General features: G+C 43.3%; 1 protein-coding gene across 1 annotated transcript in view; it reads left to right on the top strand.

Moving 5' to 3' along the window:
- LOC147024837 (mitogen-activated protein kinase kinase kinase 1-like) overlaps nucleotides 1-16,903 on the top strand; it is a 110,145-nt gene that overhangs the window by 76,736 nt on the left and 16,506 nt on the right. Inside the window, exons 5-9 of the mRNA XM_085885148.1 lie at nucleotides 3,590-3,706; nucleotides 8,776-8,924; nucleotides 10,357-10,478; nucleotides 11,102-11,183; nucleotides 11,816-11,966. Coding sequence (XP_085741274.1) covers nucleotides 3,590-3,706; nucleotides 8,776-8,924; nucleotides 10,357-10,478; nucleotides 11,102-11,183; nucleotides 11,816-11,966 — 621 coding nt within the window. The remainder of the gene's footprint in view (nucleotides 1-3,589; nucleotides 3,707-8,775; nucleotides 8,925-10,356; nucleotides 10,479-11,101; nucleotides 11,184-11,815; nucleotides 11,967-16,903) is intronic.

The following is a 16,903-nucleotide window of genomic DNA, read 5'->3' as shown; positions in this document are numbered from 1 at the left end:
ACAAGCCGCTAGGCGACGAGGGATCCGCTAGGATCGAAGCGCTGGATACGATGCTTTTCATTCTGACCGATCCACTGACGAAGATTCATTCCCAAGATGTATTCGTTCACATACAATTGTTCCTCTGCCTGGCAAGATTTTTCCTGTTGCGTATTTTGCCAACTGGCACTCCTCAGAGTGGAGATGAAGGAAAGTGTAAATGACAAAAAATGTTCTACCAACCATGTTCTATCACCATGCCAAGACGCTTTCGTTTACGTCTAACCGTTTCGCCTTGATGATATTAATTTATAAGGGTCTCGTTTCTCCACATTCAAAACTGTCGGACAAATATTGAAAATAGTGAACGTAGGTCGAGAAAAAGTATTTTTTCGAATTTTGCGTATTTCAGCCCCACCACCCTTGGTGATCGAATCTGGAAAAATGCTGCGGTTCAATTTTGTCGTAGTTATTAAACTCTACCCATACACCGAATTTGAACGTTCCACCGTCGACGGTTTCCGAGGTCAAGGTCACTTAACATATTCCCTGGTTCACCACCTTTCTGCATTCGGAGGGCTGCCATTCCTGAAACTATGAGAGATAGAGGAACGTTATGCTGTCGCGATAACTAGATGGGGATGCAAGGAATAGACAGGAGTTGGTCCGGTCGCTCTACCTATCATTGAAGCCGTGCTACGTCAGTTACCATTTGGGTTCTTAAAACACGGTTTTTCGGCCGCTGCATAGCAATGGGTGGTTGCTTAGCAACGAAACTCAAACGTGCACACTCCCAGCCCATATGGCACCTGTTCGCCAAGTTTCATCGAAATCGGTTTGTTGGTTTGTGCTGTGGAGCCTCGCGTTGCGTGCGCGTGCGCGCGCGCACACATATACACACACACACACACACACACACACACACACACACACACACACACACACACACACACACACACACACACACACACACACACACACACACACACACACACACACACACACACACACACACACACACACACACACACACACACAGACGGAAAACCCGACAATAACGGATATCTAGAGAATCCCAACAAGCCGGTAGGCGACATGGGTAGTCGCTCTATAATTGCATACTAGTCATACAGTTTTTGACGGATCGGGCTGAAATTTTTTGACAAAGAGGTTGATTATAGTATGCATAAAAGCGTGGAAGCCGATTTTTGATTTTCGAAAAAATATATATATAAATATTTTTCGGATTTTTTTTCAAAAATTTCAAAGTCCCGTTGCTAGGCAATGGTGGCGTCCATAGCAACGGTGCTCAAAAGCATACAACTAGATTGTGGTATGAACCTACCAGTCAAGTTTCATCAAAATCGATTGACTCTTCTGGTTTCCAGAGCTGTCCATTACGTACATACAGACAGATGGAACACCTGAGAATAACGGTAGTATAGCGACCACCCAACGAACAGAGGGATGAAAACATAACCTCCTTCACCTTCGGTGGTGGAGGTAATGAAACATTTCATGCATCCCCTCATATTGATTGCGTATACAATATGTAACGATTTTTTGGGGATCTGACAATAGGTTCATGCCCCAGGGGGTGGGGACTAATGGTCATGAGGGTCAAAATGGGGGAAAAAGTTTTTTTTTTTTAACTCAGAATTTGATATTGGTTCATTCCTGGTCGAACTTTTTGCCATCTTTCAATGATGCTTTAGGGGGAAGCGTGGGGATTTGCGATGGTGCACCATAGACCTTGCTCGAGTTACAATTGGACTGGCAACAGCTTTAAAAGTGTCCTGTGAGTCACAGCAGAGTACATGATGAAACGAAAACCGCGCCCACGTCGGGAGAATTGCACTGGACATGGATGGTGAATAAGGAGAACCAGACTTGCTGCCAGCCTTGTTATGTAATGACTTGCAGTGGCAATGGCCACACCATCAGTGGTGGCAAAGGTGACACGACTGACTGTAAGAGGCTAAAAACAATAATCGGTGTCCATTGCTTTCAGATGGTGGTAGTATTGCAACTGTTCAGGGGAGGAAATTGGAAGGATGTGGGGATCAGTACTGTATCTACCAAAGTGGTAATGGCTTTTGACAAATCCATGCACTTGGAGTCAGCAGCGTTTACTCCGGACCCTTGATCACACCGACATTTACTAATGTCGGTGTGATAAAGTCACAATGTCGATGCTTGCAACTGAGGTTTGAACTCGGAACTCGCCACTCACTGACGAGGCCTGCGGTTGGTGAGAAAAGCAAAGGGATTTCCCAATTGCCGCCACTACATCCACTTGAGTGAATCAACCAAACGCTGAATGGACTTGCTCTGGTCTGTGGCACTTGCGCACCCTTAAAAATACTCTCGCATGACGTTTCTGGTGTCTTAAGTCTTTGTTTGCCTCTTTCCAACGATTACTGCTGGTAACTCCAACGATTCTCCAATTGACTCGTGCACAAATCTCTGCAAAAAAAATTGGCGATCAGCCATGCCGCTTCTCCATGCTCTCTGGATATCCACGGCAAATGCTGAGACGGCAAATATTCTCGTACATTCAACAGCCATGCATCAAGACTCGTCCATTCGTCATGTTTTTGTTACTAGGCACCATTTTCAGGTATATCACAGGTTGGTCACGTACTTTCCACATGATCTCTGAGTTGGTTCCAGAAAGTGGAAATTGTGGTCAACAACTGCTGTGACGTTGTACCAATATGTCATTCCAAAATGATGTTATAAAAGCTGTGAAACATGATGGTTCTATACGGTCGGACCCCGACATTCGCGGGGGATACCTTCCTGAAAAATTCCGTGAATGTCCAATCTGCAATTGTTAAGCCATTGTTTCAATGGGAAAAAGGGGGATAGGTTCCTGGCGATTCATGATTTTTACAAGGAATTTTTGCACATGAGGAGGCCATTCGGTCCATCATGCCTGCACCATACCAATACCAGATTTTAATCAATCGGTTGATAGCCTTTCCCTTCGTGTGCAGCCTTTTGGCTGCGACACTGGTACTAATTTCACCGACCTTGGAAGGGTGACGGGCTGAGTCAACCCCCTGGTGTTAATTCAGCGGCCATTGGGGCTTGAACTCAGGACCCTAGGAATTCCAAGCCACCACCCTAACCGCTAATCCAACACCAGGATTCATAAGGGAACATCAAAAATCCCATGAAAAACCGTGAATGTATAAGCAGGTCAGAAAAACCACGAATACGCTCGCATAAAACCGTGAATATGCGAAGCACAGGACCACGAATGTAGAAGCAGGTCACATTTTAAGAACCGCGAATAGTGGAACCGTGAATGTCGGCATCCGACAGGACATGTAATTCATTGTGCAAACCGAACTCTTACTTCTGCTTTTGTGATACTAACAAGACTTGCGTAAAGGACAGCTCTTATGGTACGTGGTGCATACAGATTAACTACAGACATGATGTTTTAAAATAGACGACTAATGACAATAATTTCCAGAGATGATCTGTGTTTTGAATGCAAAAATTCGAATTACCTTTCAGTAAATGAAGATGCTCTTTTGATTTGACCCATTTGATTTTAGCCACTCAGCTTGGGTTTCCCCACTTCGTCATCTCATTCTAGACATGTAGCTGTGGACGGGGAAGCTTCTGCATGCATGTAATGTTCGTCATGCTTCGTGTCTTCCAAGTCGAGAGCACGGAGCCCTTGCTATGGCGAAGAACCCTGAAAAACTACGAGGTTTGTAAGACCTTCTTCTACATTATCATGTTGATGCATAACAATATTGCCCAAATAGATGACCGTTTTTTACAGCCATTTTTCCCTGCTGTGCAGGGGTTTGGCTTTTTGTGAGGCAATGTTTTATGGCCGGATGCCCTTCCTGACGCCAACCCTGGTCGCCTCTTACGACACACAGGGATATGGTACACCTATTCTAACCGGGGTATACACCGGCCCAGTACACTGGTACTCATTTCGCCGACCTCGGAAGGATGACAGGCTGAGTCAACCCCCTGGTGTATTAATTCAGCAGCCAACGGGGCTTGAACTCAGGACACTGGGATCCCAAGCCGCCACCCTAACCACCAAGCCAACACCAGGCTTGATATTGCCCAAATAGCTTTAATGATTTAGCAAACGGATTTCTGGTCTGGGTGTACGAAAATATTGCAGTGGTTAAAGAGGTCCTTACAGTTATTCCTCCTTATATCTGTTGCGGTGTTCATTCAGCGATTCGTTTTTTGTTATTTTTGTTGACCAAATGGGTGTCGCAGTGTGCAACCAATTCGCCGAAGATGGGTATATTTACAAGTACAAGGCGCGAATGAAATGGATTAACAAAGGTAGCACAGTTTCCTCCGTATTTGATATTCGTATGTGGCACTCAAGAGAACGGTGCATTCCTTCCATTCAAACTTCATGCAAATGGATATTTAATTAATGACATTTAAAATAATTATTCACAAAATGTGTTGCAAGTCATGGGAGAGAAGGTTAATTGTGGAAAAATAATAGAAGGAATGCTGTGTGCTCACTGGTGTTGAACATGGGGCATGTTGGTTGTGCTGCGTTTGGTAATTAGTCAATAATTAAATTGGGCTGCCTATGTTAATTAGCCTTTGTGTCCTGAAAATCCAGACAATGAAAGCAGAGTTATTGAAGATGGGCCATAAACACGATGAAACCAATCTCAAGATCGGAGAGATCCCACTGGGAAAGAGCAGCCAGATTCGTCGATGTGGGGAGAACGGTCACTGAGGATGGAATCGGGAAGAGGAAGTCAGGTCTCGGATTGGAAAAGTGACAGCATCTCTTCACCTGCCTGGTGTTGGCTTAATGGTTAGGGTGGTGGGCTTGGGATCCGAGGATCCTAAGTTCAAATCCTACCTGCTGTTGAATCATTCCCAGGTGAGGTTGACTCTGCCTGTCATCCTTCCGAGCTTGGCAAAATGAGTGCCAGCTTGCTGGTATCCTGTGTCAGAGCGGCGACCCGTCCAGGATTGCGCCCAATAACCAAGGAGACTGCTTAGGCAGCACCAACGCTCTTCACAGAGTCTGGTCCCAATGGATTCACAAATTGGAGAATGTTTGGAAAAACAATAAATAAATTGCATAATGACTAAGATCTGGCTTTACAATAGCAATGTCATATTCTGTGATGTATGGAGGAGAGACATCGCCTTTTATGAAGAAAATACAAAGAAAGCTTGATGTCATGGATTCCAGAAGCCTCTAGGTATGAGAGTAATGAGGGTTATAAACACAAATGTAAACAAATTGACAAAACAGAAACTTGCAGTTGAAATTTTGATGGAACGACCACCGAGATGGTTTGTGCACGTGGTAAGAATGGAAGGAACCAGACTCCCAAGACGCCATCGACTGTAATGGAAACCAACAGGGAGCGAAAATCCGGGAATACCAAGGACTACTTGGAAATTAACAGTCTCCACTGACTTGCATCCAATGGACATTGAATGGGATGAGGCACTCAAACTAACAAAATACAGAATTGTTTGGAGACAATGCGTATCTGCTCTATGTGGCGTAGGTGCGACATGACCCAGTAGTGGGAGTCGTTAATTAGTTCTCCTTATGTTCATTGGTGTCCTGTATTTATAAGTATCGCTCTTGGTGACTTGCTTTCACCCCGTTATGCCCATTTAGTCCCAAAAAACAAAAAACAAATAAATTGAGGAATCAAATGAACAGCACAACAGAACAGCAAGAAGTACTGTTAAGTTGGTCCCCTCTTTCACCACTCTCATAATTTCACGCAGTACCACCTCTTTCAGATCTATGTATCGATCTTGTATGTAGACAGCCTCTTACAGATCTTTTAAGTAGACAGCCCCTAATGAGACCAATTCCATCTCAAACATTTCTTATTCGATATTTTAATCTGGCAAGACTCGATGGCCTTGTCTTGTGAGATATGGATCAAGATCAAGTGGCCAAGACTCGCTTGATCATTTCTCTGCAGCAGTTTATTTTTTTGTACATGTTGTATAGGTAATGCTTTTTGCTTTACAGGAGTTGGACTCGTGAAAGGGCAAGGTAATTTTGAGAATGGGATAATCATCAAGGGAGTGAAAGAACAGGATAAGAGGAGAGGGAGGAGGAGGAGAGGGAACATCAAAACCATCAAGTAATATGTTTGGGTTAGGAAGAGTTAATGGAGGTATTGGTGTAACAAATATCACGGGTCAGAATTGGGGATGACAAGAACTAATGGTCCGCTGCTTTGTTGAAGGTCCTGGAGGTAAGAATGAGATAAAACAGCCTCTGGAAGGTGGTTCCATCGACGGGAGAAGTGAGGAATAAAAGAGTTGAGGTGTGCAGTCAGCCTGGATTTTGGAAGGTTAGCCAGGAGGGAGTTACTGAAACATCATGTGCATCCTGGAGTCGATACAGAGGCTTGGAGGACGGGGAGAGCAGAGGGATTAATATTGCAGAGCATGCGGTGAAAAAAAAACAGAGACCACTGACTTGCCTGAGATGTGAAAGCAACAGGCCTTATCCTTCATCGTGGAGATTGCAATAATGATGAGAACTTCAGATTGTAGACTTGTGAGTAGCTCTGATTTTCCAAGAAAAGACTTGGATCAACTGAGGATGCCCAGTCTGCCGCTGGCTTTGGCGGCCACCCTTACTATGTGGTCAGCTCAGGAAAGGTGATTGCTGATCGTGAGGCCTCAAAGTTCAATGGACTGAACCTCTTCCAGTGGATGACCAAGGAATTAATAGATAAGTGGTTTATTTTGATGATCCATCCTGAGCGATTGGGTGAGACTGAGATTTTTCAGGACCGAACGATATGTTCTATTTCTAAGATCGGTGTCTATTCATTTCCAGATCAGCAGAGAGAGAGAGAGAGAGAGAGAGAGAGAGAGAGAGAGAGAGAGAGAGAGAGAGAGAGAGAGAGAGAGAGAGAGAGAGAGAGAGAGAGAGAATGAAAATGAATGAATGAATGAATGAATGAATCAGCCAGGTGGGGTACTGTACTACACAATGTGGAGTCATCTGTAAAAAGGAAGAGAGGGTTTTACAAAGCATCTGAAAGGTCATTTATATCGAGTAGATGAGGAACAAGACTGGGCCCAAAACACTGCCTTGAAGAATTCCAGCCTTCAATGGAGAAAGAGAGAGGGGTGGAGAGAGTTCCATTGATGGCAACATATGATGACTGCGAGAGTGAAGGAAGTCCGTAAATCCAGGTGTGAAGGAGGCCTTCTATGCCGCAGGCGGATAGCTTGGCAAGCAACTCAGGATGCCAGACTGTGTTGAATGCCTGAGACATGTCCAGGGAGACTGTCGTAATTATCTCTTGTTTGAGATTGAGGGTCTTCACCCATTGCTAAGAGAGGAGCAGGGTCATGTCCAGAATAGAGTGACTGAGACAGAATCGAAACTGATGGTCTGGGATCAGGTTGCTTGAAAGGAAGAATGGCTTAACAATGCAAACAATGATGGAACCCATTACTTTGGTTGTAAATGGAAATAAGTGCACTGGATTATAGTTGGTGGGGTCTGTTTTTACACAATTCTTGTGGACAGGAGTGATGTTTGCTGACTTCCATGCAGGTGGGACGTCGCCAAAGGAGGGTAGACCAAAATTGAGCACATAGAGGGGAAGCAATAACAGCAGAGCAGGATTTGAAAACGTCATCTGGGCCCGTTGCTGAAGCATGGTCAAGGCCAGACAAAACTATCCGTACAACTCTTCACAACTTTCACTTTGTTTTTCAGAATTTTTACTGTTATTTTGGTTCTCTTAATTGTTCTGTAAAATGACAATCGATTGTTATCAGGCAGAGCAAGAGTGATATTGCGGCAACCACTTGTGTTTCCACTTGATTCTCATTCATTAAAACGTTCATTCAAAGTCAAACTGCAAAAATGCCCAAGCATCCAAGGAACTGCCTGTTATCAGACTAAAGCTTTTTGATGTGGTGTTGTTCGACGATGTACTTGCGTGATTGTAATTCTGATGAAAAGATGAGATGTACCATACTCTCGACATACAGAGCATTGGTGCTGACAGAACAGTTTCTTGACATGTGTGATGCTAGGAGATTTGCCAGCAGCCATTCAGGGCAGGAATTTGAAATTCGGCCAAGGTGCCGGCGATAGCTCGCCTACTCTTCACAAAGGACACCATGGGATCTTCAGCGTCCACCAACGAATGCTGGCAGATGGGCCGCTCGGTTTAACGTCCATCCGATGGATGGCGCATGCATTGATGAATCACCCTGCATGTGAAACATCGGGATGTCAGTTTATAGCTGGGTCAGGATTCAAACCCAGGCTAGACGGCTTTGTGGCGAGTGTGCGTACCTCTAGACCATCGTGTCGGCTCTAACTCATTTGCTCTTAGTCGGAAGACACCATGGGAATGCCCCGGCTGGATCGCCGGCTGAACGTCCATCCGAGTCTGCCGACGAAGCACCAATCTGACTGTTTATAATCTGGTTGAAAATCAAACCCAGATTAGACAGCTCAAAAGATGAGTGTACTACCTCTGAGATTGTGTGCCAGCCGTTCAGGAAGGGACGCACCAAACGTATGGAAAGCAAAGATTGGGTGAGGGTCGTTGAAAAATTCTGCCATTTTCACATGCTTATATGTCGACAACCCCGAATGAGATCAGCATTACTGTTGCTCATTATTTTCCGAGAAGGGCATGACGATCCACGGTTAGTCGAAACAGTTATACATATGGACATTATGCTACATGGGTTCATTTTACGTTAAGATAATCAACAGAAGGATTTGGAGATGTCATATTTTACTTGTCTGCTGCACAGGTTGAGAGCCTTTTTCACAAGTATCACAGTAAGCGAAGTTCTCGCATCAAGGCTCCCTCTCGAAGCACCATCTCCAAGTTTGTCTCCCGGCTTTCCAACTCACACCTACTTACCTCTCCTACAACCACCTCTCCCAGTGGAGAGCCTGGGTTAGTAAAGCATAGCTTAATGCATGTTCAATAAAACAATGTAACGTCTGCCCTGCTGGGGGGCTTATTAATTTTTGTGTGTGTGTGTGTGTGTGTGTGTGTGTGTGTGTGTGTGTGTGTGTGTGTGTGTGTGTGTGTGTGTGTGTGTGTGTCCGTCCGTGTCCGTCCAGCACCTCTACTCAAAAATGATTTGATGTATGTCTTTCATATCTGGTGCATTTATGCAATAATATATCGGCATGAGACATGTCAAATGATTTTGGGATCGGAGGCAATTTGGAATTTTAGTAATTAATTTTTATTTTTATTTACATGAGAGAGCAGCACAGCATTGCTTTCAGGAACCATCAGTTATTTGTATACACTTTACCATCTCCACCACTAACACACAACTTTGAATTATTTATTTATTTACGTACACTTTACCATTTCCACTACCAACACACAATTTCGATTTATTTAATTTATTATATACCCTTTTCCATCACCGTTACCAGCACGCCACCTTGAATTATTAAATTATTTGTATACACTTTGCCATCTCCACTACCAACATACAACCTTCAGTTATTTATTTATTTACATGCACTTTACCATTTCCACTACCAACACACAATTTCGATTTATTTAATTTATTATATACCCTTTTCCATCACCGTTACCAGCACGCCACCTTGAATTATTAAATTATTTGCATACACTTTGCCATCTCCACTACCAACATACAAACTTCAGTTATTTATTTATTTACATACACTTTACCATTTCCACTACCAACACACAATTTCAATTTATTTAATTTATTATATACACTTTTCCATCACCGTTACCAGCACGCCACCTTGAATTATTAAATTATTTGCATACACTTTGCTATCTCCACTACCAACATACAAACTTCAGTTATTTATTTATTTATTGATATACACTTTACCATCTTCACTATCACCACACAACTTTGAATTTTTTTATTTATTTTTATACACTACCATCTTCACTAGCTTGTACTTATTCATTTAAATGTACAATCTACATGCCCCATTTTTAAGACGTAGTTGGCAGCTGTGTCATTGATGAGGACTTGTATTCTTGTTATAATTGGGGTTTTTTTTTCGACCTTCTTCACTCGGTTTGCTCTGTCTGTGCTTTTCCTTTTTGTTTTGTTCTATTTGTCTGACTTGCATTCCACCTTGCTCAAATGCTGTCTCACATTGAAGAATCTTCTCAGTTCTTCTCGCTTACGGCTGCCGTATGATATATTAATTAGCTCTGCATGACACTGTTGTCACTGATAGTAGAAGAAGAGTATAACATTGTTTTAATTAACATCAGTTCAGAACTATTCTGCTTGGAAAAAAAAAAATTATAGTCACATGTCATGAAAATATGTATGTGTCTTTAGCTTCAGCATTGTGTTGATATGGGTGTGCAGGATGAAGGAGGAAGAAGAGCATGTGTGTCCCATCTGCTTACTTGGAATGCTGGATGAGGAAAGCCTAACTGTATGTGAGGACGGATGCCGGAATAAGCTTCACCACCATTGCATGTCCATTTGTAAGTAAAAGCAGTACCGGTACGGAGCTACTAATTTGATCTGAATTGTTTTCAGTGTATTAGTGGGCTTCGTTGCAAATTTACTGGACATGAGTTGCATGACTACAAAGACTTATCTACATAATACAAAGATTAGCAAAATAAGTACTTCCAATATAAAATTATGTCAAAGGGAAGACTTTGTCCTATGTTTGTAAAGTGGCATTACTTTTGACATGTCATAAGGATTTCATATTCAGATGGCTTTTATAGGGTCTAAGGCTCATTTCAAAGCTGCTGTGCAGATAGACACCAGAGTGAGATAACACATGACTTGACTTCAGACAAACACAGCTGGTGACCTTGGATGTAGTTGTGGAGAGGAGAGGGAGGGGGGTGATATAACTTCACATGGCACAGAGAAGCAATCTTTTGACATAGCTTTTCTCTCCACAATGAGTGGGGCAATTAAGGATAAATCTCTCCCCTCCCTTCCATGGAGGGTTGTCCATGCCATATCCTCTCAATGCTCAAAATCTACATCCTGTTCAATTTTATTTTAGGACAATAATACATCAAAATACTCCCACCTGTAAGTGATTTCCACGATGACTCATTGGCAGCTCTTTTTGTTGGTGTTGCAGGGGCAGAGGAGTGCCGGCGAAACAAGGAATCTCTGATCTGCCCTCTGTGCCGAGCCAAGTGGAAGGCCAACGAATTCCCTGGGTATATCCCCATTCTTACAATCATTGGACAATGTTCTGGTCTTTGTCTCATGCTCTTCTTTTAAAGTCTTATGACCTGCTGCCCACTGCACCTCATAATCTCTCATTTATACCTGAGTTTTCATATACCTGCTGAGTCTGTATCCCCCTTACACCCGCTATTCATTTCCTCATACATACTGTAGTGAAACCATCCATTGTTATCCTCCTACTTTGCCTGATGACCCTATACCTTCTTTTCTGCTCCTCAATGAGCCTGGACACCTGGTTTTTAACATGTGCTATGAATATTCTGCAAATGGTCCTATTAGGGACAACAAACACTTGTAACTTTCAGGTGATTTCATTGAAACTCAAAATTGTATTTAAGATGACGTGCAATCCAAAAGATAGCATATTAATACTCAGGACATTGAAGTGTAATGATTTATCAAAATAGGTGCAAAATGTGGTAATTTTGGAGTAGACAACCATGCGGGTTTACTTTGAAGCAGGCTGATGCCAGACATTGGGTACTCCAAAAGATGGCTTTGTAAACATGAACATGCAGGACTTCCAAAGTCAAGCTCTTATGCAGGTCTTGTTGCCCAGCTCTACCCTTATGCAGTTGTAAACTGTGCATTCACCTTTCAGGTTTGATGTGACACAAACTCTGCAAGAGTCATCACTGTCCCAGCTAGAGGTGGCAGAGAGGACAAGACCCGATTCGGAGGTTTCACAGCTGCGTATTGGCGTGCAGCCCATCCCAGCACCCTACCAGCGTCTTGCCGAGCCCTGGGTGCAGGTAACATTTGATCTCTTCAAACCCCGTGTTTTGCATTATGCCATTCTTGAAAAAAACCAAAGTGTAACGTTAAATTCTTTGAATTCGTTATTTATTTACTCAGTTATGAACTTGATTGGTTACTTACTTGATTACTTGCCCAAAAATCACATCTTGTAATTTTTTGTCAAGTGCCTGTGATGACTGTCTGGCAGGATAGCCCAGAGGTATGCACACTCGCCTTTAAGATGTTTAGTCTGCGTTTGAATATTGGCCCAGCTACAAAGCATCATCCTGATGGTGTTTCGCTTGCATGGTGAGGCATCGATGTGTGCGCTGTCCCTCAGGTGGACGTTAAACTGGGCGTCCCATCTGATAGCATTAGTTGGTGGACGTTAAAGATCTGATGGTGTCCTTTGCGAAGTGTAGACAAGCTATCACCGACAGCCTGGCCAAATTCAAAATTATTGCGCTGACTACAAATTGGAAGGCAACGGCAAACCATCTAGTGTAATCCTTGCCACAAGGTTGCTTTAGCAGCATTGAATCTTCAGAGCACCATTATTACATGACTTTACATACCTGCAATGGCAGACTGATAAAATGGGGGAAAAAAATTGTCAACAGTCAAATGGAATCCACAGATGAGTTTTTTTTTTTCCGCATACACAGTTGAGGCTTGTGGGAGAATGAGAACAGAGAATGGACCAGGACATAACGGAGCAAAGAGAACAGTAGAAAGGGGGTAGAGGGACAAAATAGAGGAAGATCTGGAGAACATGCTGGATACAGCCTCAAACTATACGTCACAAAGGTAGAAGGAAAAACTGGGGAGGAAGCAGCGATTGAACAAAAAAATATATATTTTTAAATGAGGATGAGGGTGAGGGAGTGGTGGCAGACGAAGAGACCTGGAAATAGGTGGACAAAGGGAGCTTTAATGAAAGGATCATGGGTGAATATGGGAGATGACCTAAGATGGTGGTGAACAGCTGCATTGAAGCCCTGGAGGGAAGAGTTCGGTTGAACAAACTGAGAAAGTTCCACAGGTGGGGGAAAAAGAGAGACAAATAAGTGGAGTTGAGCAGTGAGCCTGGATTTTGGGCGTTTAACCAGAGAAGGGTTACTGGCAGACCACATGCACCGACCGTGTATGAACCTGGAGAGAGGAGGAGGTGAGACAAAGCATGGAAAGGAAGGGTGCAAGACCAGATATGAGGTGGTAAAGGACAGAGAGACCACCGCCTTGTCTGCGATGGGAAAGTAATAAGCCAAGAAACTTGACTTCATCATAGGAGATACCAATGATTTTGAAGGCTTTGGAGTTGTGAGGTGAGCAAAGTTTGAGGCAGGGGTGCCAGCCCAAAGAGGAGAGCAATAGCCAGTAGCCAGAGCAATAGCCAGTGACAGTAGCCAGAGAGATGTTGACTCTTACAAGTGCAATCAGATGAACAAATTTTAGCAATGGAAGAACAGGAGATATTAGCAGGTTAGTTGGTCATTACCAATTCGAGAAGGGAGGGTTTGCCATTGGCAGAAATCCAGGTCAGAACGTTCACAGATTGAGTCAGACCAAATGGATTCACAGAAATCCTTTGCTGCAAAGTTTGGGATGGTGAAAGAAGTTGCAACACCCAGCCAATTTGCTCGGTGACAACTGAAATCCACACATAGGAGGAAGAGAAAGTTGGGGTGTGTGGTTAAAAGTTGGTCCACGTTGGCAGAGAGAGATAAAATGGAGTCATCACTGTTAGGACAGGACAACACAGGTAAGTCAACAACCCCCTTCTGGTAAAACTACCAAAATCACGAATCACTGCTCACCTTCACTCTTTCATTCCTCTTTTTCCCCACCTTTGGAATAAACTCCCTCACTGTGTTCAATCCCATTCTTCCCTCCAGGCCTTCAAAACAGCTGTTCACCCCCATCTCTTATCGTCCCCCATCCAAATCCTCGATCTTTTCTACCCCAAACTATTCCACCCCAAACCCACCTCTTCCAAATTACCTGCTTTCCTTCCTGAAAGTCCCTGTCATGTCCATCTTGTTTCCCCCGTGTTCCCCACCCCATCCCTCTCCCTTCCACAGATCTAATGTCTCTGTTCCCCACTGTTTTGTCCTTGTCCCACCCCTCTTGTCTCATGTCCCCCTTGCTGTGCGTTGTGTGTTCGCTCTCATACGAGCCTCGACAAGGTGTACAAAAAACAAACAAAAATAACAAAAGGTGGTGGTGGAGGACGTAAACTCCAACTCCGTCACAGAGACATGGTTCAGGTTTGTCAAACCAGAGGAGACTATAGCCAGGGAGAGATGCAAAGGAGTCAGTGACATCCTTTGGGAGGAAGGATTCTGTCGAGTAATGTCTGGTTTATCAACAGCGGTCTACATTGAGAGATCTATCAGATTGGAGCAGAGGCCTTGTTTGTTGGAGGTCCACACATTAAGGAACAGGGGAGGAGGAACTGTTGGCAGGGTACAGGAAGATGTAGAGGCTGTGGGAGAACTTTGAGAGGTTGTGGGGGAAAGTGAACGTGGGAAGATGGGATGAGCATTGTGAGATGGAAGAGGGGAGGGGGCAGGGTGTGGTGATGCAGAGAGGTGGCACATGGGGTGGAAGGACACTGAATTGGGAGGACACAGAGAAGGCGGGGTGGTGGGAGTATGTGGTTGTGAAATAGATGATGTGGGGGAGAATACTGATGTGAATAGCTTTAACACTGTTAATTGATGTGACGGGGAGTTAGTGGTGTGCTGGCATTCTCTGCAGACTGGATCTCTCATGATCCATGATTATGATCAACGAAGACAGACATTGTGACAGGGATGAAATTAAGTTATTAAAAGTAGGGACAGTCCACGGACCATGAATTTGTAATTTGACAGGTTTAGGGAAGAAATTGTACGAAGAATAATAAAAAGAAGCATACTTTGGTGTTCCTTACGAAGAGATACTGTACCGACAGAAAATGATGCACTTTAAATTGTCATTGATAGCTTTTCAAGTAAGAAGCAAGTTAGTTCAATTCGAAGCAATTAGTGCAATTAGGCATAAATTAATTTGATTAGGAGTCAATTCAATCACGAGGTATTGAGAATTAAAGAGATGAAGAATTATCGAAGGAAGGAAATAACAGGTAGAAGGAGTTAGTGATATTTTTGCAGTTAAATAAACTTTAAAAAAAAAATTTATTTCAAATATTTTTTGAGGCGACGAGGGAGAAATAAAGTAAGAAATACCATGTGCATGTATTTATGGCTTTGCTTTGATATGATCGAGCACCCAACACTCTTATCTTTTATATTTTCTTCTTCAAAAAGTGATCTGCCTCTTATCTGTTCCATCCTGCTACTCCATTTTACCCGTGCAAATAAATTATTTACTATAACTGCCCGAACGCTGACCTTTGACATATATTCTGATGAACAAACAAAACAAAACAAAATTAATCACTTTCAACCCTACATTGTGAGTACATTTGGCAAGTGTCTTTGGGTAAGTTTCTTTTGACGACTCATCTGTTGTGGAGTTAACATAATCTTTAAGCTGTTTCCAAAAATTATAACTACACCATTTCAGTTATGTCATCCCCGATTTCCACTAACAATATACAATATACATTATAAGGGCCAAGGACAAATGCCACAAAGAGTTGGCCTTCACCAAGAAAAATAAAAACCATGTGTTTTCCCATGGACAAGTAGTGTATATCGCTTTATGTCGATTTCATGGCATCGGTTACTATGGCGGTGCACAATATCACACATTTGTCAAAAATATCATTCTCCCAGCAGCACTCCTGCAGCACACCAACGATTAAAACAATCTCGGCTTCAAAGTCTACACATCAATTGGGCATTGACAAAATCTTGTAAAGGCCATCACAAAATTAACTATAATGGTACTCAGTAGAACGCATACCTCCACCAGGCTGAACCGTTTTTTTTTGTTTTTAATACATAGCCAAGTCTAATGAAAGAACTAGTCCACTGAACAGATCAGGACGTAACAGACAAAAACAGGAAGCAAAACACACATGCATGGAGAAGGAAAGTCCAAGTAGGAAAAATAGCTCCGCAAAGCGGGCGTAACCCCTCAGTCCATGCATTGTAAAACGAAGCAGTGATATCACGATGATGGAGTCAGTTAGAGCACGTTGGACGTCATATCGAAAATCAATCAGACTTCAAGATGGCTACCGTGGCGACTAGTGAAAATCACAGCGCGCCCATTTTCGAAAGGAAGCTTCCTCTACTCAACTCCAGCAAACACACTGCAAAAATGCATTTAATCGGACAAGCCAAGCCGTTCTCGAAATTGACGAAAACCAATTTCAGGACGACTGCCGTGGTGGCCACACTGAAAATCGCAGCGCGCCCATTTTCGAAAGGAACCTTCCTCTACTCAACCCCAACATACCCTGAAAAAATGGATTTAATCGGACAAGACGTTCTCCTCGAAATCGACGGAAACCAATTTCAAGATGGCTGCCTTGGAGGCTACATTGAAAATCGCAGCGCGCCCATTTTCCAAAGGACCCTTCCTCTACTCAACCGCAACATACCCTGCAAAAATGGATTTAATCGGACAAGGCGTTCCCCTCGAAATTGATGGAAACCAAAAGTTGACAGACGGATGGACACCCGGACGCCCGCCCAGACAACGCCTATGATGACAATACCCCTTTGCCAATTCGGGCTGAGGGGTAAAAACTGGAAAGTTAGGAGGAGGGATTTGGGTGGGGTTAACGAAGGTAGAAAATATCATGGTTTTGGATTGGGGACGATCTGAGATGTTGGTGAACGGCCATCTTGAAGACCTGGAGGGAAGATGAGATTGAACAGGATGTGGATGTTGATGCCACAGGTAGGAAAAAGAGGAATGAATGAGTGGAGGTGAGCAGTGATCCTAGATTTAGGTCGTTTTAACAGAAGAGGGTTAATTGTGGACCTTATGAGCC

This window comes from Eptatretus burgeri, chromosome 6 (assembly GCF_056783735.1).
Source record: "Eptatretus burgeri isolate ZD-2024b chromosome 6, Ebu_testis_v1, whole genome shotgun sequence".
In the NCBI taxonomy this organism is placed as follows: Eukaryota; Metazoa; Chordata; class Myxini; order Myxiniformes; family Myxinidae; genus Eptatretus; species Eptatretus burgeri.
The sequence above is the reverse complement of the archived record's forward strand: the minus strand, read 5'-3'. Positions and strand labels throughout refer to the sequence as shown.